The sequence below is a fragment of the Pseudorasbora parva genome, chromosome 25 (genome assembly GCF_024679245.1).
Source record: "Pseudorasbora parva isolate DD20220531a chromosome 25, ASM2467924v1, whole genome shotgun sequence".
NCBI classification, from domain to species: domain Eukaryota; kingdom Metazoa; phylum Chordata; class Actinopteri; order Cypriniformes; family Gobionidae; genus Pseudorasbora; species Pseudorasbora parva.
This window is the reverse complement of record NC_090196.1, coordinates 2,827,437-2,849,555: the sequence shown is the minus strand read 5'-3', so window position 1 is coordinate 2,849,555 and position 22,119 is coordinate 2,827,437. Positions and strand designations below refer to the sequence as shown.

The 22,119-nt window shown below is 44.1% G+C and overlaps 1 protein-coding gene and 1 gene segment (V, D, J or C); one reads left to right on the top strand and one right to left on the bottom strand.

Moving 5' to 3' along the window:
* Positions 1–922: 922 nt before the first annotated feature.
* On the top strand, positions 923–12,172 carry LOC137064383 (immunoglobulin lambda-like polypeptide 5). The gene is made up of 5 exons (XM_067435721.1): positions 923–956; positions 3,058–3,228; positions 9,241–9,311; positions 10,650–10,698; positions 11,819–12,172. The coding sequence occupies exons 1-5, from the start codon at positions 923–925 to the stop codon at positions 12,139–12,141; spliced, it is 648 nt and encodes a 215-aa protein (XP_067291822.1). The 3' UTR covers positions 12,142–12,172.
* A 3,287-nt stretch (positions 12,173–15,459) lies between these two features.
* On the bottom strand, positions 15,460–15,910 carry LOC137064382 (Ig kappa chain V region K29-213-like). The segment is given in 2 exon segments: positions 15,460–15,782; positions 15,862–15,910. Coding segments are annotated over 2 exon segments (372 nt in total).
* Positions 15,911–22,119: the final 6,209 nt, after the last annotated feature.

Genomic DNA, 22,119 nt, shown 5'->3' with positions numbered 1-22,119 from the left:
ATTGTTGGCGATCTCCGATCGTTTGGTTCTTTGACGCTCATCCTGGACTTGCTGTCATAGCAACGGCTTATTTCATGTAAACAGGATTAGATGCATCTTGAGCTGATACTTAAAATCTGTCCCAGCCACTGCTTTAATATCAACAGTTCAATAATAATTGTATTAATAATAATAATAATATAAAAGTTTATTTGAATATAATATAATGTTGTGTAAAAGTTGCGTATAATCCTATAGACACAGTCACTTGATTGAGAGATTTATTTGTGAATTGTGATGGAATAATTTCTTTATAGTTGCATTGGAGGTTTACACACATTGTGCAGTTAGTCTGCGTCGTGCATTAATGTGAGTGATGACGGATATTATGGGATGGCTGATGCAGCTCAAGAGATGCAGATCATTTGATCTTAACTGTTAAGAAACTTTAATTAATACTGCCACGTAACAAATCTGCTTCAAATTGAATTAAAAATGAAATTACAACATTGAAATTAAATATAAAGGATGTACAAACACTACAAAACCGTGAATATAAATAATTGGGAAGGGTGTTCATCAAAACATTTAATTAATGGAACTTTTATGTTGGTTTGTTCGTTTGTCTGTTTCCTTATAAAGATCCAGAAATCGTGTTTTTTCTTTTTTTAATTTGTCAAGTTTTTTTCCAGATGTCTTTTTTAATAATATGATGTCATTGCGTTGTCTTGACGCCAGCCAATCGCTGCTGATCGTGGTTTCGAGTATCAATCATCTGCCCTCTTCAGGGAACACAGGCACGAGCAGTTATCTCACATAACTTAATCTAGATATTTTAATCCAATCTGCAAAATCGTTCAAAGAACCATATTAGCCAGAGATCAGTTATCACGATTAGAAGATCTGGGATCTGTCAAATCATCTCAGATGTATTAAGCGAGGTATGAAGAACGGACCCCAGGTAGTGAGCGGTTCAGGTGAGTTCATATTAATGCAGAGGATCATGGGTAATACTAGACTTGCTTGCAGATGGTGATGGAGATCAGAGGATTGGAGCGAAGGAGACGTTAGAGACAGAATGAGGAGACACTGGAGGGAGGTAAGTATATTGTGGAAGAGTCCTTGAGGTTAGCATACGCTTGAGGTGTGAACGAGACCGGACAGTGACTGAGAGTGAGTGTGAGCTTCAGTGCTGGCAGTGACTGCGGTGATGATGAGCTGAAGGTGTGTGTGATCAGTGCTCTGGAGATGGACTCGCTGTAACACCAGGTGGCGCTGCAGAACTTTCTCAAAGTAGGACGACCTCTAGGGGTTAATGTTAATACATTTATTATTATCTTCTTACAGGTCAGTCTAATCTGTTCATTTTATGTCATCATTTAAGTATTTCATTTAATATTGTCTATTTTCTACACTTACATGTATTTTTTATACAATATACTGTTTGAACCTCATCACACACCCGACACAAGTGTGTTTTGCTAGTTTCAGCCCGACGCAGTTAACCAATCAGCTGCTCTGTAGATGATGATGCGATCGCTTCTTAACGAGTTAAAGACCGGCGCCATCTAGAGGCTCATGACAGAACTAGCTCAATATTTTCTTTATATTGTTTGTTTTCTTATAATATTATTATTGTGTTATATTTCATTTTTGTATTGTGTTGTGTGTGATGGTCCATCAGCAGCTGCAGTATCTCTCAGCTGTATCAGTGCAGTCACTGTGACGTCTGACTGACACAGGTTTTTGTACGACTCTTTATCACTGTGTGAACACACCACCACTGTGATAACTCTGACAGTAATAATCTCCTGTATCTTCAGTCTGGACTCCACTGATGGTCAGAGTGAAATCACTGCCAGATCCACTGCCACTGAATCTAGATGGAGTTCCAGACTGCCGTTCATTTGCTCCATAAATAAGGAGTTTAGGAGCTTCTCCGGATTTTTGTAGATACCAGCTGAGACATGCAGTACACTCCACTGCTGGTTTTACAGTTTATTCTGACGTCTTGTCCTGGTTGAGCTGTTATTGATGGACTCTGAGTTACTGTGATCTGTCCTCTACACTCTGAAAGAAAACAGAAATGATAAAGTATTTGACATTTTTAAAGAATTAATAATTGTTAAAAAAAAAATTTATCCAAACCTTGAGCAAACCGAGTGAGCGTCCAGATGAAGATGATGATGGTGTTCATTGTTGTTCTTGTGTCTTGTGTGATGATGAAGATTGTGTTCTGTTCTGCTCTCAGTCATGAAGTGTTAAACTCACAGCACTATAAACACTCTCAGACTGAAGCATGTGCTGACAATGCAAAGAAGTGGGCAGGATTTACAACAGCTTGTGCTCAGAACACACTCACACACACTAGAGTTACACAATGATCATTTCCATTCTGACTAATGTTATTTGAGTTAGTTCAGTAGTTTTATTTGTATTGTGACTCCTGAGGAGGGATGGGTATCGTTAAGGTTTTAACTGTATTCTTGTCCGTACTTTGTGTTTTTTAATGAAAAGAAGAAAAACATTGAGAACAGAATTAACATTGCTTTGCTTTGTTTTTGTAATGTAAAATAAATAAAATATCTGATGAGGGCAGTGAGAGAGAGGAAAAACTTTACATAGATTATGGCCCCAATGATGCTCCATATTCTGGCACCAATGTCTCCACACTGCCAAAGCTCCTAATGCACTTCTGGGAAAAAGGCAAGGCAATTTACGCGTTGCACCTCCGCCAGCCGGGAAAGCATGGCTGTCAGGTATGAATCTGATTCAGCATGAGCTCCCACTATTATAGTGGGAATCTCAGCATCATCATGTTAACACATACCAGCCCTCTCTCCGATGCAGCGATTGACATCTGTCCTCTGCTAGAGCCCCGAATGAAACGCTAGGTCCCCTTTTTTTCTTTAAAGGTCCAGCAATCCCATCTGTAAGCCACCAGCACGTTCAAATCTACCAGGGCATTACATCATGTCAACCGTCAACCATCAACCACGATTGCAACTCCACAAACATGCTGGTTCACCTGACGAAGAAGCACAGCATATAAAGTCTGATGACGATGTGTCTCTTCAGGGTTACCATACGTTTGGAACAAACTGTATAGGCCACAAGAGGACAGCAGTCTGTCAGTTCCTCAAGCTGAACCAGGGCAACCTCTTTACCTGGTGAAGAAGTCAAATCAACTTCTGGATTCTTCTGGTTGGATCTGGATCTTGTATTCTGCAGTGAAGACCTTCTCGCTCGGTCAGATGAATCTGACAGTCCTGTAGATGATGTCCCCTCATCTTCTGCTGACACAGATATTGTTATAGATATTGATATAGATACTTCAGAAGACCTTCCAAAAGTAGAAAAAAACAATAGCTGTAGTTTTACTGGAGTTGGAAAACATGTTTATGTGCCATCAACAGCCATTGATGAACTACTTGATGAACTACACTTCCTCTTAAGTGCTCTGTGTGTGTGTGTGTGTGTGTGTGTGTGTGTGTGTGTGTGTGTGTGTGTGTGTGTGTGTGTGTGTGTGTGTGTAACTTGCAGCAGTCTTTCAAATCTTTCAAAAACAAAAAAACTAGAAGTTGATAGTTTAAATATTACGTAAACTACACAGTAAACAAAATTCAGGTCTCCAATGGAACATTTTCTAGTGACTGATCACATCTACATTTTTTAGTTGGCCAAATTGAATTTCTGTGATTAAATTGCATCAAATCACAGAAATTAAATTTGGCCAACTGAAATATTTAGAAGCGATCAGTCACTAGAAAATGTTCAATTGGAGACCTGAATTTTTTTTTTTTACAGTGTAGATGATATACTGTGCAAATCGTCTCTGGTTATGTATGTAACCATGGTTCCCTGAGAGGGAACGAGACACTGCGTCGAAACGCTAGGGGACGCCTCTGCGTACCATGTCATGAAGCACTTGTGTAATCAGTCCAATAGCGGGACGATACGTCACGGGCGGGTGACGTCATCGACCAGGAAGCTATAAAGCACACCTGGACCAAACAGTCACTAGCTTCTGGAAAAAGCCGAACAAGTCTATCATACAAGGCATGCCGGGAGTATGGCATAGCGACGCAGCGTCTCGTTCCCTCTCAGGGAACCACGGTTACATACGTAACCTGAGACGTTCCCTATCTCGAGGGAACTTCGAGCTGCGTCGAAACGCTAGGGGACCTCAATACCCACGTCGCCAGAGTCCCAAATGTCTGTATGTGTGAATCAACCCAGAAACACCCGGGACCCCGGTGTAGAGGCTACATCTAGATTGTAAAACCTCACAAATGTATGCGGAGAGGACCACCCAGCCGCATCACATACCTCTGACAATGAAACTCCCGAAATAAGAGCCATAGAGGCAGCCATACTGCTAGTGGAGTGGGCGCGGACCCTCAATGGTGAAGGATGTCCGGCCGACTCATAAGCGAGCGAAATAGCCTCGACTATCCACTTGCTAAGCGTCTGCTTTGAAGCCGGTTTTCCCTTGCTCGGACCTAGGGCCACGGCCACGCTCTCTCTTTGTTTTGCTCGGTGTAGGTTTGAGAAAGGACGTACTCGGCTGAGGCTGCCCCGCCCGACATCCCCAGAGGGACATTTTGATTTATTTATTATATATATATATATATATATATATATATATATATATATATATATATATATATTTATATTTCACACTCAATATCAATATCCCCCATCAGGTCTGCTTGTTTTATACGCTTGCAGGGCAACCGCCGTATACAAACCGGCGGCTGCCTGATCTGCTGCCGAATATGCCCTACCCACAAAGCCGACTTTTTTTTTTTTTTTTTACCGGCTTGTTGTGGGCAGCTGTGGGGCTGTGTGACGATGCTGACTCGGGGGAGAGATAGCTCGCAAGCGTCTCTTCCCCCCGAGACATCGTCGCCTCTGAATGATAGATGCAGACCCATAATCTACGCGAAGCCTCTGCAAACACGCGATCTGAGCCACTAGGCTCAACCCCGTAATCTACACGCTGCCTCGGCAAGCGCGAGATCCACGATCGAGTCATAGAATCTATATTGTAGACCCGTGATCTACACGCTGCCTCGGCAAACGCGAGATCCGAGCCACTAGATTCAGCCCCTCGTAATCTCAAACATGCTGTCGGCTCGCCATTATATTGTTCTTTCTCTTTCTTATTTTATTTATTTATTTTTTGGCGAACTTCTTGACACTCGGCCGGCCAGTCTAAACTTAACCTGGACACAGTGCGAGTTACACCAATAGCTCCTCTTTTTATGAGTGTGTGTGTGTCGTTTTCTTTTGGCAGATCATCATCAGCGCTAACAACATCCAGTTCCTCGGAACTGGAGTGCTGCTGCGTTTGTGCCTCAGCGCGAGCAAAAGAAAACCGCAGAGCGTGCTTCCAACTCGCTAACTGAGGCATGAGATCCAGTGGGTAAGGGCAGAGATAGGGGATCACCCGTCTCAAACCCCGCCACTAGATCCAACTGCGATCCCCAGGACGCGAGCCTTCGCCGCGCCTCGGCAACAGCGGGACCCGAGCCCTGAGGACCACGAGCCAAAGCACTCTCCTCAAAGAATGCCCGGCGTGATCTTAATATGCGCATTGGGAGTCTCTCGCAATGCTCGCAGCCGACCCCCTCGAGAGCTGACTGAGCATGCTCGAGCCCCAAACACATCACACATAGGTCGTGTGTATCCCCACCCGTGATGTAACATGGGCAGGGAGGAACACAACGCCTATACGGACTTGCCATATTTCTTTCTTTCTTTCTTTTTTTTTTTTTTGAACACACACACAAAAAATGGACATACAATTCACACAGAGCGCTTGTGAAGACACAGAAGCTAGTGACTGTTTGGTCCGGGCATGCTTTATAGCTTCCTGGTCGATGACGTCACCCGCCCGTGACGTATCGTCCCGCTATTGGACTGATTACACAAGTGCTTCATGACATGGTACGCAGAGGCGTCCCCTAGCGTTTCGATGCAGCTCGAAGTTCCCTCGAGATTGGGAACTAGTTATTTTATTGAAAGCAATAGGGAAAGATGGTCTGCTTGCTGCAGCATATAAGAGAAAATAATGCTTTAAGGAATTGTTAAATATTATTAAGCCAGTGAAGTGTATTCTGGACCAGAAAAGAGCAGGGCCTTTCAGTGTCTCCCATTACTGCAGTCTTTGCAGCATCTACTGGTCCTGCCGTGTGAAATGACATTATCAGTCTCCACAGAACACAGGAAGGTTATTCAGACCCGTCAGAGAAGCAGCGGCATCTCTAAGAGATGGTGTGGACTTTAAGGACAACACTCTCCTGGCAGATGAGTAGTGAATTTGTTTAACTTTATGATGAATTTGAACTATGCAATCCCCTGGGTACATCACGAAACAAACACAAATTGTGTAGTGTGCACTAGATTCTGAATAACTTGCCACCAGGCACTTATTCAATATACAGTTTGTACAGTATAAAAACTATTACGTCTGCGGAGAGTCCCCACAAAGATAGTGATCCAGACGTGTGTGTGTGTGTGTGTGTGTGTGTGTGTGTGTGTGTGAGTGTGTGTGTGTGAGTGAGTGTAAGTGTAAGTTTTGTGTTTCTGCTGTTCCCGCACAATGTTTTTATGGTCTTCTCTCACTTTCCTGCTCATTTTCCCCTCTGTCTTGCAGGAACCAGTCTTCATTTTCTCATACTCTATCCCAGCTGCAGATTGGAGGTGGGACAGAATACATAAAGCTTTGCCAGTGTGGTTCTTTATCCCAACTGATCCGGATGGCCAAAAGATTTGCTGCTCAGAGGGCATTGCAATTGATTTTGGAAGAGAGTGAAGCTTTTGGGAATGAAGAGATGGGGTGGCGAACGCTGGTCCTGGAGTTTCACAGTCCTGCGTAGTTTTGCTTCAACCCTAATCAAACACACCTGAACAAGCTAAGCAAGGCCTGAAGGGCTGCTAGAAAGCTACAGGCAGGTGAGTTTGATCAGGGTTGAGCTGAACTCTTCAGGACTGAGGCTCTCCAGGACCGGCTGTAGAGGAAGAGCTTTCAGAGCGTGAGGATCACATGTCTGAACATTCAGATGGTGCGTCTCAATCAGCTCCCTAGTTCAGTAGTCAGGGCACTGATCAGGAAGTTAGCCCATTGACTTGTGTCCTGATCAGTGCCCTGACTACTGAACTAGGGAGCTGATTGAGACGCACCCAGAGTCTGACAGTGAGTTTGAAGAAGAGGATGAGATTGAGCATCAGCTCGTTCCAAAACCAAGAAGAGCTTCACCTTTCACTCTGTCCTGCTGTTAGTGTGTGTGTGTGTGTGTGTGTGTGTGTGTGTGTGTGTGTGTGTGTGTGTGTGTGTGTGTGTGTGTGTGTGTGTGTGTGTGTGTGTGTGGCCTGAATGGGTAACATTTCTAATGAATTTCAAATAAATAATAATAATAGTAGTTAATAATAATAGTTATAAAAAAACATTGCTTCATTTGTATATTTGTTAAATTGTTTCCACAAATATCTTACATTTTATAAATGTTATTAAATATTATAGTTGATTTTCTTGTTTTATCACATTTTATAAAAAATAAAATTAAAAAAAGTAGCACTTTAATACCTAAATGTGATCTAACAAAGGTAAGGGGCGGATGTTAACCATATATGCTGTTTATATTGCTTGTAATTGGGATGAAGTAAACATCTGTTGAGTATTTTAACATGAAATAGTTTGATTGTGTTGAATTAAATACCCAGAAATGCAGCGGGTCCACCAGACCCACGAACACTGGCTGAAGAACAAAAATATGAACACCACACAAGGGTTAATGAATAAACGGTTCGGTCGACTTTTGCAATTTTCAGAGCTTGGGGAATAATTCCGGATTGAAATGATAAAGAGATTACATAAGTAAGAGGTTGAATAATATGATCAATGGTCTCCTTGAGGAGGATACTCTTAATGCCATCGTGGCCACGGGCTGAGTTTTCTAAAGAAAAAATATCTCAGCCCTCCTGTGTAGTTGGGTTATCACGATTAGGGAGGGAAGAGTACCGCCCGTTTATTAGGCTACATGGATCATTATCAGTCTTCTGGATATTGTGTGCTAAATCAGAATCAATTTTGGTAAAACAATGACTGAAGCCATCAGCTATATGAGTGGGGTCTGATAGACACCTATCATAATCCCTCATCTCTGTGGGTGCAGATGCAGCCTTCCTATTACGACACAGCACCTGATTTATAATGTTCCAGGTTGATTTAATGTCATTAGAGACACGATTAAACTGGTCTGCAACTTTTCTTTAGTCGCCTTAATTAAGCTTGTGAATTGGGTCCTACATTTTTTGTATGTTTCTATGCGGAGTGGGCTTGGTGACAGACTTACGATACAACCGATTTTTCTTTCTAGATAGTTTCCTCAATTCACTCAGTATTTTTGTCTTGTTTCTAGTCCAGACGTCTAAAAATTCTTAAAACAAGAAGCATTTACTAGACAAGCAAAAGTAATTTTCTTGTTTTGGGGAAAAATAACTCAAAATGAAGAGAGTTTTTGCTTAAAATAAGATAAATATTCTGCCAGTGCGGTAAGAAAAATAATCTTAAAACAACATTATTTTTTCACCAAAACAAGAAAATTACTTTTGCGTGTCTAGTAAATACTTCTTGTTTTAAGAATTATTAGATGTCTGGACTCGAAACAAGACAAAAATACTAAGTAAGAAGAGTGTTTTTTGCAGTGCGTACATAGAGAGAATATTCACACAAACCATAGCTATGTGTTGGAAACATAATTAGTCCGACCGAACAGCAAACGTACCCGTTTCCCTGAAGTCATCAGTTTTGAGATCCACTTCTTTAATCACGAGTTTTTCTTATTCTGGGCAGACCGGAGGCTAACATGTGAATATTTATCTTGAATTAATTCGATCTAAATTTGAGCAATACAGTTTGGTCAACCTGAATATATTTGATCTGAAATTCTGTAAGTTGATACATTTTTATTGTATCTGAATTTTTGAGCATTGAAAAATATTCATCGATATTCAGGATTTGAGAGGTAAACTCGAATTTAGATTAAATAAATTAATATAAACTTTAGAAACTTTTGCTCAACTCTGCCATTGTGTTGTGTGTGATGGTCCATCAGCAGCTGCAGTATCTCTCAGCTGTATCAGTGCAGTCACTGTGACGTCTGACTGACACAGGTTTTTGTACGACTCTTTATCACTGTGTGAACACACCACCACTGTGATAACTCTGACAGTAATAATCTCCTGTATCTTCAGTCTGGACTCCACTGATGGTCAGAGTGAAATCACTGCCAGATCCACTGCCACTGAATCTAGATGGAGTTCCAGTATAACGGCTTGATGCGTAAAATATGAGGAGTTTAGGAGCTTCTCCAGGTTTCTGTGAGTACCAGGCTAAGAAATCATTATTATACACACTACTGCTGGTTTTACAGTTTATTCTCACGTCTTGTCCTGGTTGAGCTGTTATTGATGGACTCTGAGTTACTGTGTACTGTCCTCTACACTCTGAAAGAAAACAGAAATGATAAGTATTTGACATTTTTAAAGAATTAATAATTGTTAAAAAAATGTTTTATCCAAACCTTGAGCAAACCGAGTGAGAGTCCAGATGAAGATGATGATGGTGTTCATTGTTGTTCTTGTGTCTTGTGTGATGATGAAGATTGTGTTCTGTTCTGCTCTCAGTCATGAAGTGTTAAACTCACAGCACTATAAACACTCTCAGACTGAAGCATGTGCTGACAATGCAAAGAAGTGGGCAGGATTTACAACAGCTTGTGCTCAGAACACACTCACACACACTAGAGTTACACAATGATCATTTCCATTCTGACTAATGTTATTTGAGTTAGTTCAGTAGTTTTATTTGTATTGTGACTCCTGAGACACTGAGGATGTGCAGATGAACGTCCATCTCTGTGTCCATATTCAGTCATGTGACCATCATCACTGCTACACTTCCACTAGATGAACCGCCATCACTAAAGTCAGATCATGAATCATGAGTCTGTTCAGAAAGTATCAGGACTGATTGTGAATCTCTAATCAGAGTTCATGGTGTCACTCCATCTATCATGAAGCCTCATGTGTGTCTGAAATCATCAGATGGAGAAGAAACAGGCTGTTAAAGATGGAGACATATTAGAGCTTGTTCACGTTTCATGATCTTGTGTGGAGATTCATAACCAGTCCAGATACTTTTATAACAGACCTTGAATATGAAAACATGCTTGACTGTGGAGAACATGCAAAATACCTTTTCTATTTCCATTGTTGACACTTTCTATTGACTTTGGCTATAATATTCAATAAACTCATGATTTGAGCAGATTTTCACTGAAGATTGAAGTCTGAAGCTGCAGGTTTTTCTGTCAATCCTGAAGATTGAGCTGCATATGAAGAACAGAAGCATCATTATGAGAAACTCCACAACATCATCCATGATCAAAGAGGTCAAAGGTCACCTCAGAGGTCACAGCTCATCAAATATATTTCTTTAAACAGTGTTATATCAGAAATCATTGAGTCAATCTGAATGAGTGAGTGTTGAGAAGAGCTGAGGAGCTTCTAATATCAGTGTGTTGAAGTGTTGTTTCTCTCTCTCTGCTGGAGTGTGTGTTCACTCGAGTGGAATAGAGGTTTTTGTACGAGCGTTTCATTAGATTGTATCACTGTGGTGGACATTCGGTGGAGGAACCAAACTGGTGATCGGTAAGTCTGTCTATTTAATTACCGAATAAAAAAATACAGTTTAGATTTCAGAAAGTGTTTTACAGTCGAAACAAGAACAACATTTATTAATGATAATGATTATTAGATATTGTGCTGAAACTTTACTTGAAGCCTTTATGTATAATGCATTATAAAGATATTCATAATGGAGATTATAATGCCTTATATCTTTTCATAAATAATTGTAGCCAAAGTTAAAATTGGTTGTTTGTCGTGAGTTTTAATGTATTATAATTTCTAAAGGTGTAACAATGAATAGATAATATTATAATGTGTTATAACTGTGGTTACAATTATTCATGAGATCATACATGCATTATAATGTGAATAACAATTCATAATTAATGCATTAAATACTTTTATAATGCATTGTGTATAAAGGCTTTAAGTGTTTCTGATATTGTGTAATAATTATTTAATCTGAATCAATGATATTGTCATGTTTATACATTCAGAAGAACGGCATTATTCCTTTCAACAACAAAATCTAAACATATTTCCATAAAGCGTCTCACTATGAGTTTATTGAGTTTATTACAGGTTTGTTTTCCTTCATTTATTTCTACACTGAGTTCATATATAGTTCATCTTTTATTGTAGATATCATACATGGAGAAAAGAGATTTGACATCAGAATGTAAATGTTGTACTTTCTGTCGTTCAGTCAATGATACTGAATCTCTTTTGCTCATGTTGTGATTATAATTCAGTGCTTTATAATACAAACACAATTTATGTGTGACTTTTAATTCTGTTTGAAATTGAGTTGAATATCTCAGTAAAATGTAAGAACTTTATGTTGTGAGTTAAAAACTGCTGTAATGAAATCAGTCGGTGTATTACAATGTTCAGTTTGATTGATGAGGTTTGATGTAAATGTATATAGTGATTGTGTCGTTTGTATATTGTATATATATATATATATATATATATATATATATATATATATATATATATATATATATATCAGCTGTAGTGATGTTGAAGGACATGAAGGATCAGATTGTGAGTGTGATTTGTCCTGCTGTTGAAATGCTGTGAATGAAAGTGCAGTGTGTGTTCTTTGTGTTTGTGAATGTGTTGTGTTTGTCTCCTGCAGCTGGTCCCACAGTGAAGCCCTCAGTGTCTCTGCTGCCGCCCTCTTCTCTGCAGATCTCTGGAGACTCAGCCGCACTGCTCTGCCTGCTCAGCTCTTACTCTCCACAGGGGGCGCTGGTGAGCTGGACACTGGACGGGTCAGAGGTCACCGAGGGGGTTCTGACCAGCGCAGAGAGCCAGCAGGACGATGGCCGCTACAGCCGCAGTAGCGTCCTGACCCTCAGCAAAGCACGCTGGGAAGAGGGAGAGGTGTACGTCTGCAGAGTAACACATGATGGAGCTCCTCCTCATGAGGTCTCGTTCCACAAGAGCTCTGAGTGCTGATGTTTCTCTCCTGAAGATGAGCCGTATCTGAGTGTCCTGTGTCAGGCAGGATTCACATGAGTCTAGTGCTGCAGCTGTAGTGATTTACAACTCAATACTGAAAGAGAGCTCGCGTGTGTCAAAGCACTGTGTGATCTTTCAATCTGCTGTGTTTGCTGCAACATTCAATAAAGCTTCTCAACAAGTTCACTTTGTGTCTGACAACATCATTCAACTAACAGATGAAGATGCAGGTGCTTTTCAGAAGGTTGATGTAGCAGTAAATGTCAAATAAAGCTCTTGGGGTTTGAACATGGTCTCTGGAGACAGAGCTGCTCTATTCTGAGAGGATCACAATCACTCCACCCTGACAATGCAAATGGGATTTTCAGTCTCACTCTTTGATTGGTTACAGGATCTGGACTGGAACAGACCACTTTCACTTCTGCTACACATTTACATTTACAGAAGGGGCTGAACTTTAATATATAACAATATAATACAAATCAAGAATCATCCGTTGTGACAGTAATTGTGTAAGAATGTAAATCTTTCTGTGGTCAAATGGAAAGCATCTCGTCCAGACAGCAGAAGTGACTGAATGCAGTCTGTTCAGTTTGATTGACAGGGATCATATATTACACCTAAAACATGATGATCATATTAAAACACTGACTCACTCTCTGGCCGGGGAGTGTAGTTCAAACTCACATTTCTCTTTCTATAAAATATGACTATGATTTCCAATTCATTATATAATACAAGAAGAGGCATACATCCACCACCTTCATTGAGCTTTCTGAGAAGGCAAGTCCTCAAAGGGAACTCCACAGTCCAGGTGGTTGGTGATCACCAATTGGCCATTGTGTTAGCGACCCCGTTTGAATGCCATGCTGCTCCTTTATGCTGGTCTACTTCCTGTTTCCTGTTTGTGATCACTCAAGTGACAGGCAGACCCAGAGTCACTTAACCTGTTAGCCGCTTCTGAAAAAATCCCAGGTGGAAATTTGCTTTTTCATTCCCTTGATTTGCTAAATCATCCACACGATTTACTAATATTTGTTCCCTCGATGTTCAAATTGTGCGCCCGATTTAGCATACTATTTTTTACCTGCATGTCATGTTTGGGGCTCTGTAGGAATGTTCAATTGTTTTAGAGGTACAAAGAGGTACATTTCTTTGCAGAAGGTCCCTACGGTCTTGTCTCTCAAGAATCTTTTTGAGGAAAATTAGGTTGTAGCTCGTAGTCGGAGTTCAAAATAAAACGCACACTGCCATCGGGACATTAAACAGGAAGTGTTTACACTCCTAACTCACAGCAGGTTTTGCAGTAAGGGAAAAGTTTTGAAAAAAACATTTTTTCCTCCCATCCTAACTTTTTTCCACCACCACGTCCCTTTAGGGGCTCGGTACTCTCTGTATGTTATCGCGATTTCTGGAATCTTTTTAATGTCAGGGAGTCAAATGCCACATGATATGCCTCTTCATCATAAGTGCCAATTGTGGACTAAATGTTCACAGAACACTGGCAGCCTGAGAGCTCTGAGCACATTCAGTCCACAAATGGCACTTATGATGAAGAGGAAGATGACTGGCCAGCAAACTCGGCCAATCAAGCACAGTAATCCTGTTTTGGTACTTTTGGCAGTGTGTCCTGCTGGAAAATTAAGTAAGCATCTCCATAAAGCTTGTCTGCTGAAGGAAGCATGAAGTGCTCTAAAATGTCCTTGTAGTCGGTTGCGTTAACTGCGTGGATTGTTTAAGGACTTACTCACCTTAAACAATCCTTAATTACAGTGCCTATAGAGAGTCATCATACTCTGGGAAAATCTTCACCTTTTGTCATATTACACCCTGGAAAATAAAATAAGTCTGTATGTACACATTATATCCTTCATCATCAAAGTGAACATCATGTTGCCACCACCATATTTCACAGGGTTGTGTGCTTTTCTCCAAACATAGCGCTGAAATAAAGAAGCCTTTCCTGAAAAAGTGCCACACTCATCTCATTTGCGCTATGCAAAAACACAGCTTGAAGAATCTGATGCCATCTGACCAAAGGCGCTATGATCTGATGAGACCAAAACTGACGTTGTTGGACTGAACTCCAAGCGCTATGTTTAGCGAAGAGCAAACACAGCACACCACCCAAAACACACCATGCCTACTGTGAAGCATGGTGGTGGCAGCATAATGTTGTGGGGGTGTTTCTCTTCAGTGGGGACGGGGCGATTGGTCAGGATTGAATTGAAGGGAAAATGGATGGAAAACCTGCGTCCCTCTGCTAGACGTTCCACCTTTCAACACAGGTGTATGTTCTTGTGTGGCCATGCCAGAGCCCTAAATCTGATAGAAAATCTGAGGATGGACTTGAAGAGAGCAGTTCATTGATTTTCACCGTGGAATTTGACTGAACCTGACAAATTCTGCAAGGAAGAATGGACAAATATTCCCCTTCTCTCGCAGCTTAAACATTTCACAATTTAAGCATTCAAATTCACTTTCCAACATAAGATTTTTAATCCCATTCATCAACTGTCTCTTCATTTGTCGAAAGAGATTAAACATTTGATTTCCTCTCCTGGTCAATTCTCTTCCGGGAGAACTTCTCTTTTCTTGCCGTTTTAAAAGTTTGTTTCTCTTTCTTCTCAGCCTTCCGGAGCTGCCTGGCGTACTCTCTCGTCTCACTCCACCAGAAGATCATCCATAGATATCTCATTCATTTTTGGCACTTTTATTACACCCACATCATTTATAACAAAACATGTTGCATTTATGGCCAACTTCTGATTATTATTATTTTCTATTTTGGACACTTACATGTATTTTTATACAAGATACTGTTTGGGCCTCATCACAGACCCGACACAAGTGTGTTTTGCTAGTTTCAGCCCGACGCAGTTAACCAATCAGCTGCTCTGTAGATGATGATGCGATCGCTTCTAAACGAGTTAAAGACCGGCGCCATCTAGAGGCTCATGACAGAACTAGCGCAATATTTTCTTTATATTGTTTGTTTTCTTATAATATTATTATTGTGTTATATTTCATTTTTGTGTAATACCTCTGTATGTCTGCACTTTCCTCCTGCACTGGATAGTTGATAAATAAACCTCTTTCTTATTCTCACCACTCACATTTTTTCCACATTTTAGTAAGAGATATAAGATTGTGTTACATGTTTACTTTCATCATAATAACTAAATAAAGTGTGTGAAAGGTTTGATCCCCCATTGTGTTGTGTGTGATGGTCCATCAGCAGCTGCAGTATCTCTCAGCTGTATCAGTGCAGTCACTGTGACGTCTGACTGACACAGGTTTTTGTACGACTCTTTATCACTGTGTGAACACATACTGACTGTTTGGATAGTGTAAACTCTGACAGTAATAATCTCCTGTATCTTCAGTCTGGACTCCACTGATGGTCAGAGTGAAATCACTGCCAGATCCACTGCCACTGAATCTAGATGGAGTTCCAGTATAACGGGTTGTTGCGTAATATATGAGGAGTTTAGGAGCTTCTCCAGGTTTCTGCTGATACCAGGCTAAGTAATTATTATTATAGACACTACTGCTGGTTTTACAGTTTATTCTGACGTCTTGTCCTGGTTGAGCTGTTATTGATGGACTCTGAGTTAATGTGTACTGTCCTCTACACTCTGAAAGAAAACAGAAATGAAAATTACATATATTTTACAAGTTAAAGGAATGATTAATCCTGAATATTTTTATACAAACCTTGAGCAAAGCGAGTGAGAGTCCAGATGAAGATGATGATGGTGTTCATTGTTGTTCTTGTGTCTTGTGTGATGATGAAGATTGTGTTCTGTTCTGCTCTCAGTCATGAAGTGTTAAACTCACAGCACTATAAACACTCTCAGACTGAAGCATGTGCTGACAATGCAAAGAAGTGGGCAGGATTTACAACAGCTTGTGCTCAGAACACACTCACACACACTAGAGTTACACAATGATCATTTCCATTCTGACTAATGTTATTTGAGTTAGTTCAGTAGTTTTATTTGTATTGTGACTCCTGAGTAGGGATGGGTATCGTTAAGGTTTTAACTGTATTCTTATCCGTACTTTGCGTTTTTAATGAAAAGAAGAAAAACATTGAGAACAGAATTAACATTGCTTTGCTTTTTTTGTAATGTAAAATAAATAAAATATCTGATGAGGGCAGTGAGAGAGAGGAAAAACTTTACATAGATTATGGCCCCAATGATGCTCCATATTCTGGCACCAATGTCTCCACACTGCCAAAGCTCCCAATGCACATCTGGGAAAAAGGCAAGGCAATTTACGCGTTGCACCTCTGCCAGCCGGAAAAGCATGGCTGTCAGGTATGAATCTGATTCAGCATGAGCTCCCTCTATTATAGTGGGAATCTCAGCATCATCATTTTCAACACATACCAGCCCTCTCTCCGATGCAGCGATTGACATCTGTCCTCTGCTAGAGCCCCGAATGAAACGCTAGGTCCCCTTTTTTTCTTTAAAGGTCCAGCAATCCCATCTGTAAGCCAGTTCAAATCTACCAGGGCATTACATCATGTCAACCGTCAACCACGACTGCAACTCCAAAAACATGCTGGTTCACCTGACGAAGAAGCACAGCATATAAAGTCTGATGACGATGTGTCTCTTCAGGGTTACCACACGTTTGGAACAAACTGTATAGGCCACAAGAGGACAGCAGTCTGTCAGTTCCTCAAGCTGAACCAGGGCAACCTCTTTACCTGGTGAAGAAGTCAAATCAACTTCTGGATCCTTCTGGTTGGATCTGGATCTTGTATTCTGCAGTGAAGACCTTCTCGCTCGGTCAGATGAATCTGACAGTCCTGTAGATGATGTCCCCTCATCTTCTGCTGACACAGATATTGTTATAGATATTGATATAGATACTTCAGAAGAACTTCCAAAAGTACAACCAAAAATAGCTGTAGTTTTACTGGAGTTGGAAAACATGTTTATGTCTGTAACTTGTAGCAGTTCTTCAGATATTTCAAAACAAAAATAATATAATTAAATTCAGCAGCAGATTAAGGGTCTCAGGTCTTATACAGGGCTTGACATTAACACCTGCTAACCCGTCTGTGGCAAGGGGGGTGTGGTTCAGCGAGGTCTGCAGCGGGAGAGAGGGCCACGGGACGAGCGGTAAGTGAGTGGGTTGGACGCAGATTAATAACACCTGTCTCTTGTTCTAGTAATGAGCGCGGAGACGGGATAAAACACCAGCGGAACCGGAGACCGAGGAGAGAGAGAGTCGGACTGTTGGTGCGAGACACTGAGTTTACCGGAAGCCGGAAGTGCGTGACCCGGAAGTGATACAGAGACTGAGCGATATATGAGAAAACAGACACACGAAGAAGTGTGCACGTTTGTGTTTGAGTTAAGAATAAAAAGCATCAACAGTCCTGCCGACCCCCGTGTCCTCTTCCTTCCTTACCTTATCGAACTTGTTACACTGGTGCCGAAACCCGGGAAGGAAGCAGGACAGAGCCGCCGCCATGACAACGCCCTCCGCCTCGCCATTTGCGGAGATCATCACCTCCCTCGCGGTCCTCCACCAGGAACATCATAAGGCATTGCTGGACCTTCGGACCGAACAGGAGCGCCGCTTCGAGGCCATTGTCCAAGGCCAGCAAGAGGACCGCGAGCAGTTCCGGAGCTGGATGGACCGGGAGGTTCGCGCCGAGGCCGCTGGGCGGGCCAGCGCACCGGTGCACGTGCCCCTACAGAAGATGGGGCCGGAAGACGACCCCGAGGCCTTCGTGGATCTCTTCCAAAAAGCCGCGGAGGCCTGCGGGTGGCCCCGGGCACAGTGGCCGGTGCGCCTCATCCCACTTCTATCCGGCGAAGCCCAGGCGGCCGCGCAACATCTACCGGTTGCGAACCTCCTGGACTACGACGACCTGAAGCGGGCCATACTTCAGCGGGTCGGCCGGACCCCAGAACAACACCGCCAGCGTTTCCGCTCCCTGGAGTGGGGCGAGTCCGGTCGACCCTTCGCATTGGCCCAACAGCTCCGGGACGAGTGCCGCAGATGGCTGCTGGCCGGCGGCAGCGACGTGGACCATGTCGTCGATCTGGTGGTGCTGGAGCAGTTTATCACTCGGCTCCCCAGGAAGACCGCCGAGTGGGTCCAGTGCCACCGGCCCACGTCGCTGGAGACGGCCATCAATTTGGCGGAGGACCACCTGGTGGCGTGCCCGGGGGTCGGCGCACCCCCACTAACTTCTCCCTCTCTCTCTCCCCCTTCTCTCTCTCTCTCTCGACCTGTCCCTCTCCCCAGGTCCCGCCCTCCAGGCCCTCCTCGCGTTCCCCCCAGAGGCCGGGGTGGGATGGGCCTTGGACCGTCTGGGAGTTCGCGGGTCCCGCCCAGGGGGGCGGGGCCGCTGGGGACGGGTAGTGACTATGGATCCGGTTCCGCCCCCTTTCCGCGCTCAGCCTCCAACCCACTCCCCGCCGCCGGGGCGGCGGGTAGGCCTGGGCTGGCCTGCTGGCGGTGCGGTGATCCGGATCATTTTGTGGACCGATGTCCGATGATGGACATCGGAACAATGATGCGGATCCCGGACGTCCAGCGGACCACCCCCGATCAAGCAGGAGAGTACCAAATTCCTGTAAGTATCAAGGGGGGTACATATCAGGCCTTGGTGGATTCAGGATGTAACCAAACCTCGATCCATCAAAGCCTGATTCAGCCTGGGGCGTTGGATACAAGCCGCGTGGTTAAGGTGCGGTGTGTGCACGGGGATGTGGTGGAATATCCGGTTGTCCCAGTCACGATACAGTTTAGGGGGAAAAAGCATAGTGTTGAGGTGGCGGTTAGTCCCCACCTCCGGCATCCGCTAATTCTGGGGACGAATTGGCCCGCCTTTTCGGCGTTATTGGGATCGTTGTGCGCGGATGCCGCTTGGGGAAACAAGGCTAGGAACGGGGCGGTGCGAGTGCAGGTTGGCGAGACTGACACGGGGCCCTTGGGAACAGCTTCAGAGGAACCGAGCGGGGTTGAGAGACTGATTCTCTCGGACCGCGATGACTTCCCTCTGGAGCAGTCCCAAGACGAGACGCTAAAACATGCGTTTCAACAGGTCCGCACTATCGACGGTCAGTCCCTCCAACCCGCATTGCCCGTCACGTATCCTTATTTTGCCATAATTAAGGATAGGTTGTATCGAGTGACCCAAGACGCTCAGACAAAAATGGATACAACCCAATTGTTAGTACCAAAGAGCCGCCGGGAAATGCTGTGCGCGAGGTCCCGCAAGCCTCCACGGGGTTTTCCCCCTTCGAGCTTCTCTACGGGCGTCAGCCACGGGGGGTGCTGGACGTCCTACGAGAAACTTGGGAGGAGGGGCCTTCGTTGGCCAAAAACGAAATTCAGTACGTCATGGACTTGCGAACAAAACTCCACACATTGGGGCGGCTATCTAGGGAGAATTTGTTGCAAGCCCAGGACCGCCAGAGCCGGTCATATAACAGGGGTACTAAACTGCGCAAATTCACACCGGGAGAGAAGGTGCTCGTTCTACTCCCAACCTCGAGCTCAAAATTAATGTCGAAGTGGCAGGGGCCGTTTGAGGTCGCACGGCAGATAGGAGAGCTCGATTATGAAGTGATACGATCCGATAGGAACGGGGCACGTCAAATATACCACCTCAATCTGCTGAAAAAATGGAATGAGGTGGAATCGGTGTTGTTGGCAACGGTGATCGGGGGAGAGGATGATCTCGGGCCAGAGGCGAGCATTAAAGCGCAATCAGTCGCGCTGGCCCCTGGGGGAGATCACCTCTCACCGTTACAACTCGCTGATTTATCGAAGTTGCAAGCGGAGTTCGCTGACGTGTTCTCGCCCCTACCGGGACGTACCGACTTGATTCAGCACCATATCGAGACCGAGCCGGGCGTGGTAGTTCGCAGCCGGCCGTATCGCTTGCCTGAACACAAGAAAAAAGTAGTTCAGGACGAATTAGGCGCAATGCTCGACATGGGAGTAATCGAGGAGTCCAACAGTGACTGGGCGAGCCCGATAGTTTTGGTCCCCAAAACGGACGGCTCGGTCAGGTTCTGTGTGGACTACCGCAAGGTGAACGCTGTGTCGAAGTTCGACGCGTATCCAATGCCATGGGTTGACGAATTGCTTGATCGGTTAGGCTCGGCTCGATTTTATTCGACACTGGACTTAACAAAGGGCTATTGGCAGATCCCCTTGTCTCCATTGTCCAAAGAAAAAACAGCTTTCACCACGCCGTTCGGATTACACCAATTTGTCACGCTTCCTTTCGGCTTGTTCGGGGCGCCCGCAACCTTCCAGCGACTCATGGATAGGATTTTGCGCCCCCATGCTGCATATGCTGCTGCGTACCTAGATGACATAGTGATTTATAGTCACGACTGGCAGCGGCATATGCAGCATGTGAGGGCGGTCCTGAGGTCGCTGAGGAGAGCGGGGCTCACGGCCAATCCGAAGAAGTGTGCGATTGGGCGGGTGGAAGTAAGGTATCTGGGCTTCCACTTGGGTCATGGACAGGTGCGTCCCCAAATTGATAAGACTGCCGCAATTGCAACCTGTCCGAGGCCCAAGACCAAAAAGGAGGTAAGACAGTTCTTGGGGCTGGCGGGATATTATAGACGGTTTATACCAAATTATTCGGACCTCACCAGCCCTTTGACTGATCTTACTAGAAAGGGGCTACCAGATACGGTCCAGTGGACGGAGCCGTGTCAACAGGCTTTTACCCAAGTAAAGGCTGCCCTATGTGGCGGGCCGCTGTTACACTCCCCTGACTTTTCTCTCCCTTTCTTGTTGCAGACTGACGCGTCGGACAGGGGGCTGGGCGCAGTCCTGGCCCAGGAGGTGGAGGGGGGAGAGCGGCCGGTGCTGTACATTAGCCGTAAGCTCTCCAAGAGAGAAGCTAAGTACAGCACCATAGAAAAGGAGTGTTTGGCCATCAGATGGGCCGTTCTCACCCTCCGCTATTACCTCCTGGGGCGGGAGTTCACTCTCTGTTCGGACCACGCTCCTCTCCAATGGCTCCACCGCATGAAGGATACCAACGCGCGGATCACCTGTTGGTATCTGGCTCTTCAGCCGTTTAAGTTCAAGGTGGTCCACAGGCCGGGTGCTCAGATGGCTGTGGCCGATTTCCTCTCCAGAAATGGGGGGGGGGGGGGGGGGGGGGGCTGCAGGCCGGACGGCTCCCCGGCCTGAGTTGGGCGGTGGGGGTATGTGGCAAGGGGGGCGTGGTTCAGCGAGGTCTGCAGCGGGAGAGAGGGCCACGGGACGAGCGGTAAGTGAGTGGGTTGGACGCAGATTAATAACACCTGTCTCTTGTTCTAGTAATGAGCGCGGAGACGGGATAAAACACCAGCGGAACCGGAGACCGAGGAGAGAGAGAGTCGGACTGTTGGTGCGAGACACTGAGTTTACCGGAAGCCGGAAGTGCGTGACCCGGAAGTGATACAGAGACTGAGCGATATATGAGAAAACAGACACACGAAGAAGTGTGCACGTTTGTGTTTGAGTTAAGAATAAAAAGCATCAACAGTCCTGCCGACCCCCGTGTCCTCTTCCTTCCTTACCTTATCGAACTTGTTACACCGTCATTTGCGGGTGGATTTTAGCTGTGGCGTGTAACACACACACTTCCACTAGCCACTTTGGTGGGTTGAATTTTATTGTAGTCTTCTCAAAAGGCAGTTATAATCGTGTTGGACTTTATAACCAATTACACACAATTATTTTTGTTTGAGAGCGGCTCTGACTCGCTGATATCTATCATCATAACTTCAGCATAACATCATAACTATCATCATAAAACACAAAGCAGAGCTGTAGCCTATGTGCGATGAACGTAGGAGATTCATTCATCATACAGTAATTTACTGTTTATGTTCAGCAGCGAAAATACTTTCAAAGAAAGCTCACAGCAGAACCACAGAACATCTGATGTGACTGGCATAAAGTTAGAAATGAATGAATTTAGGG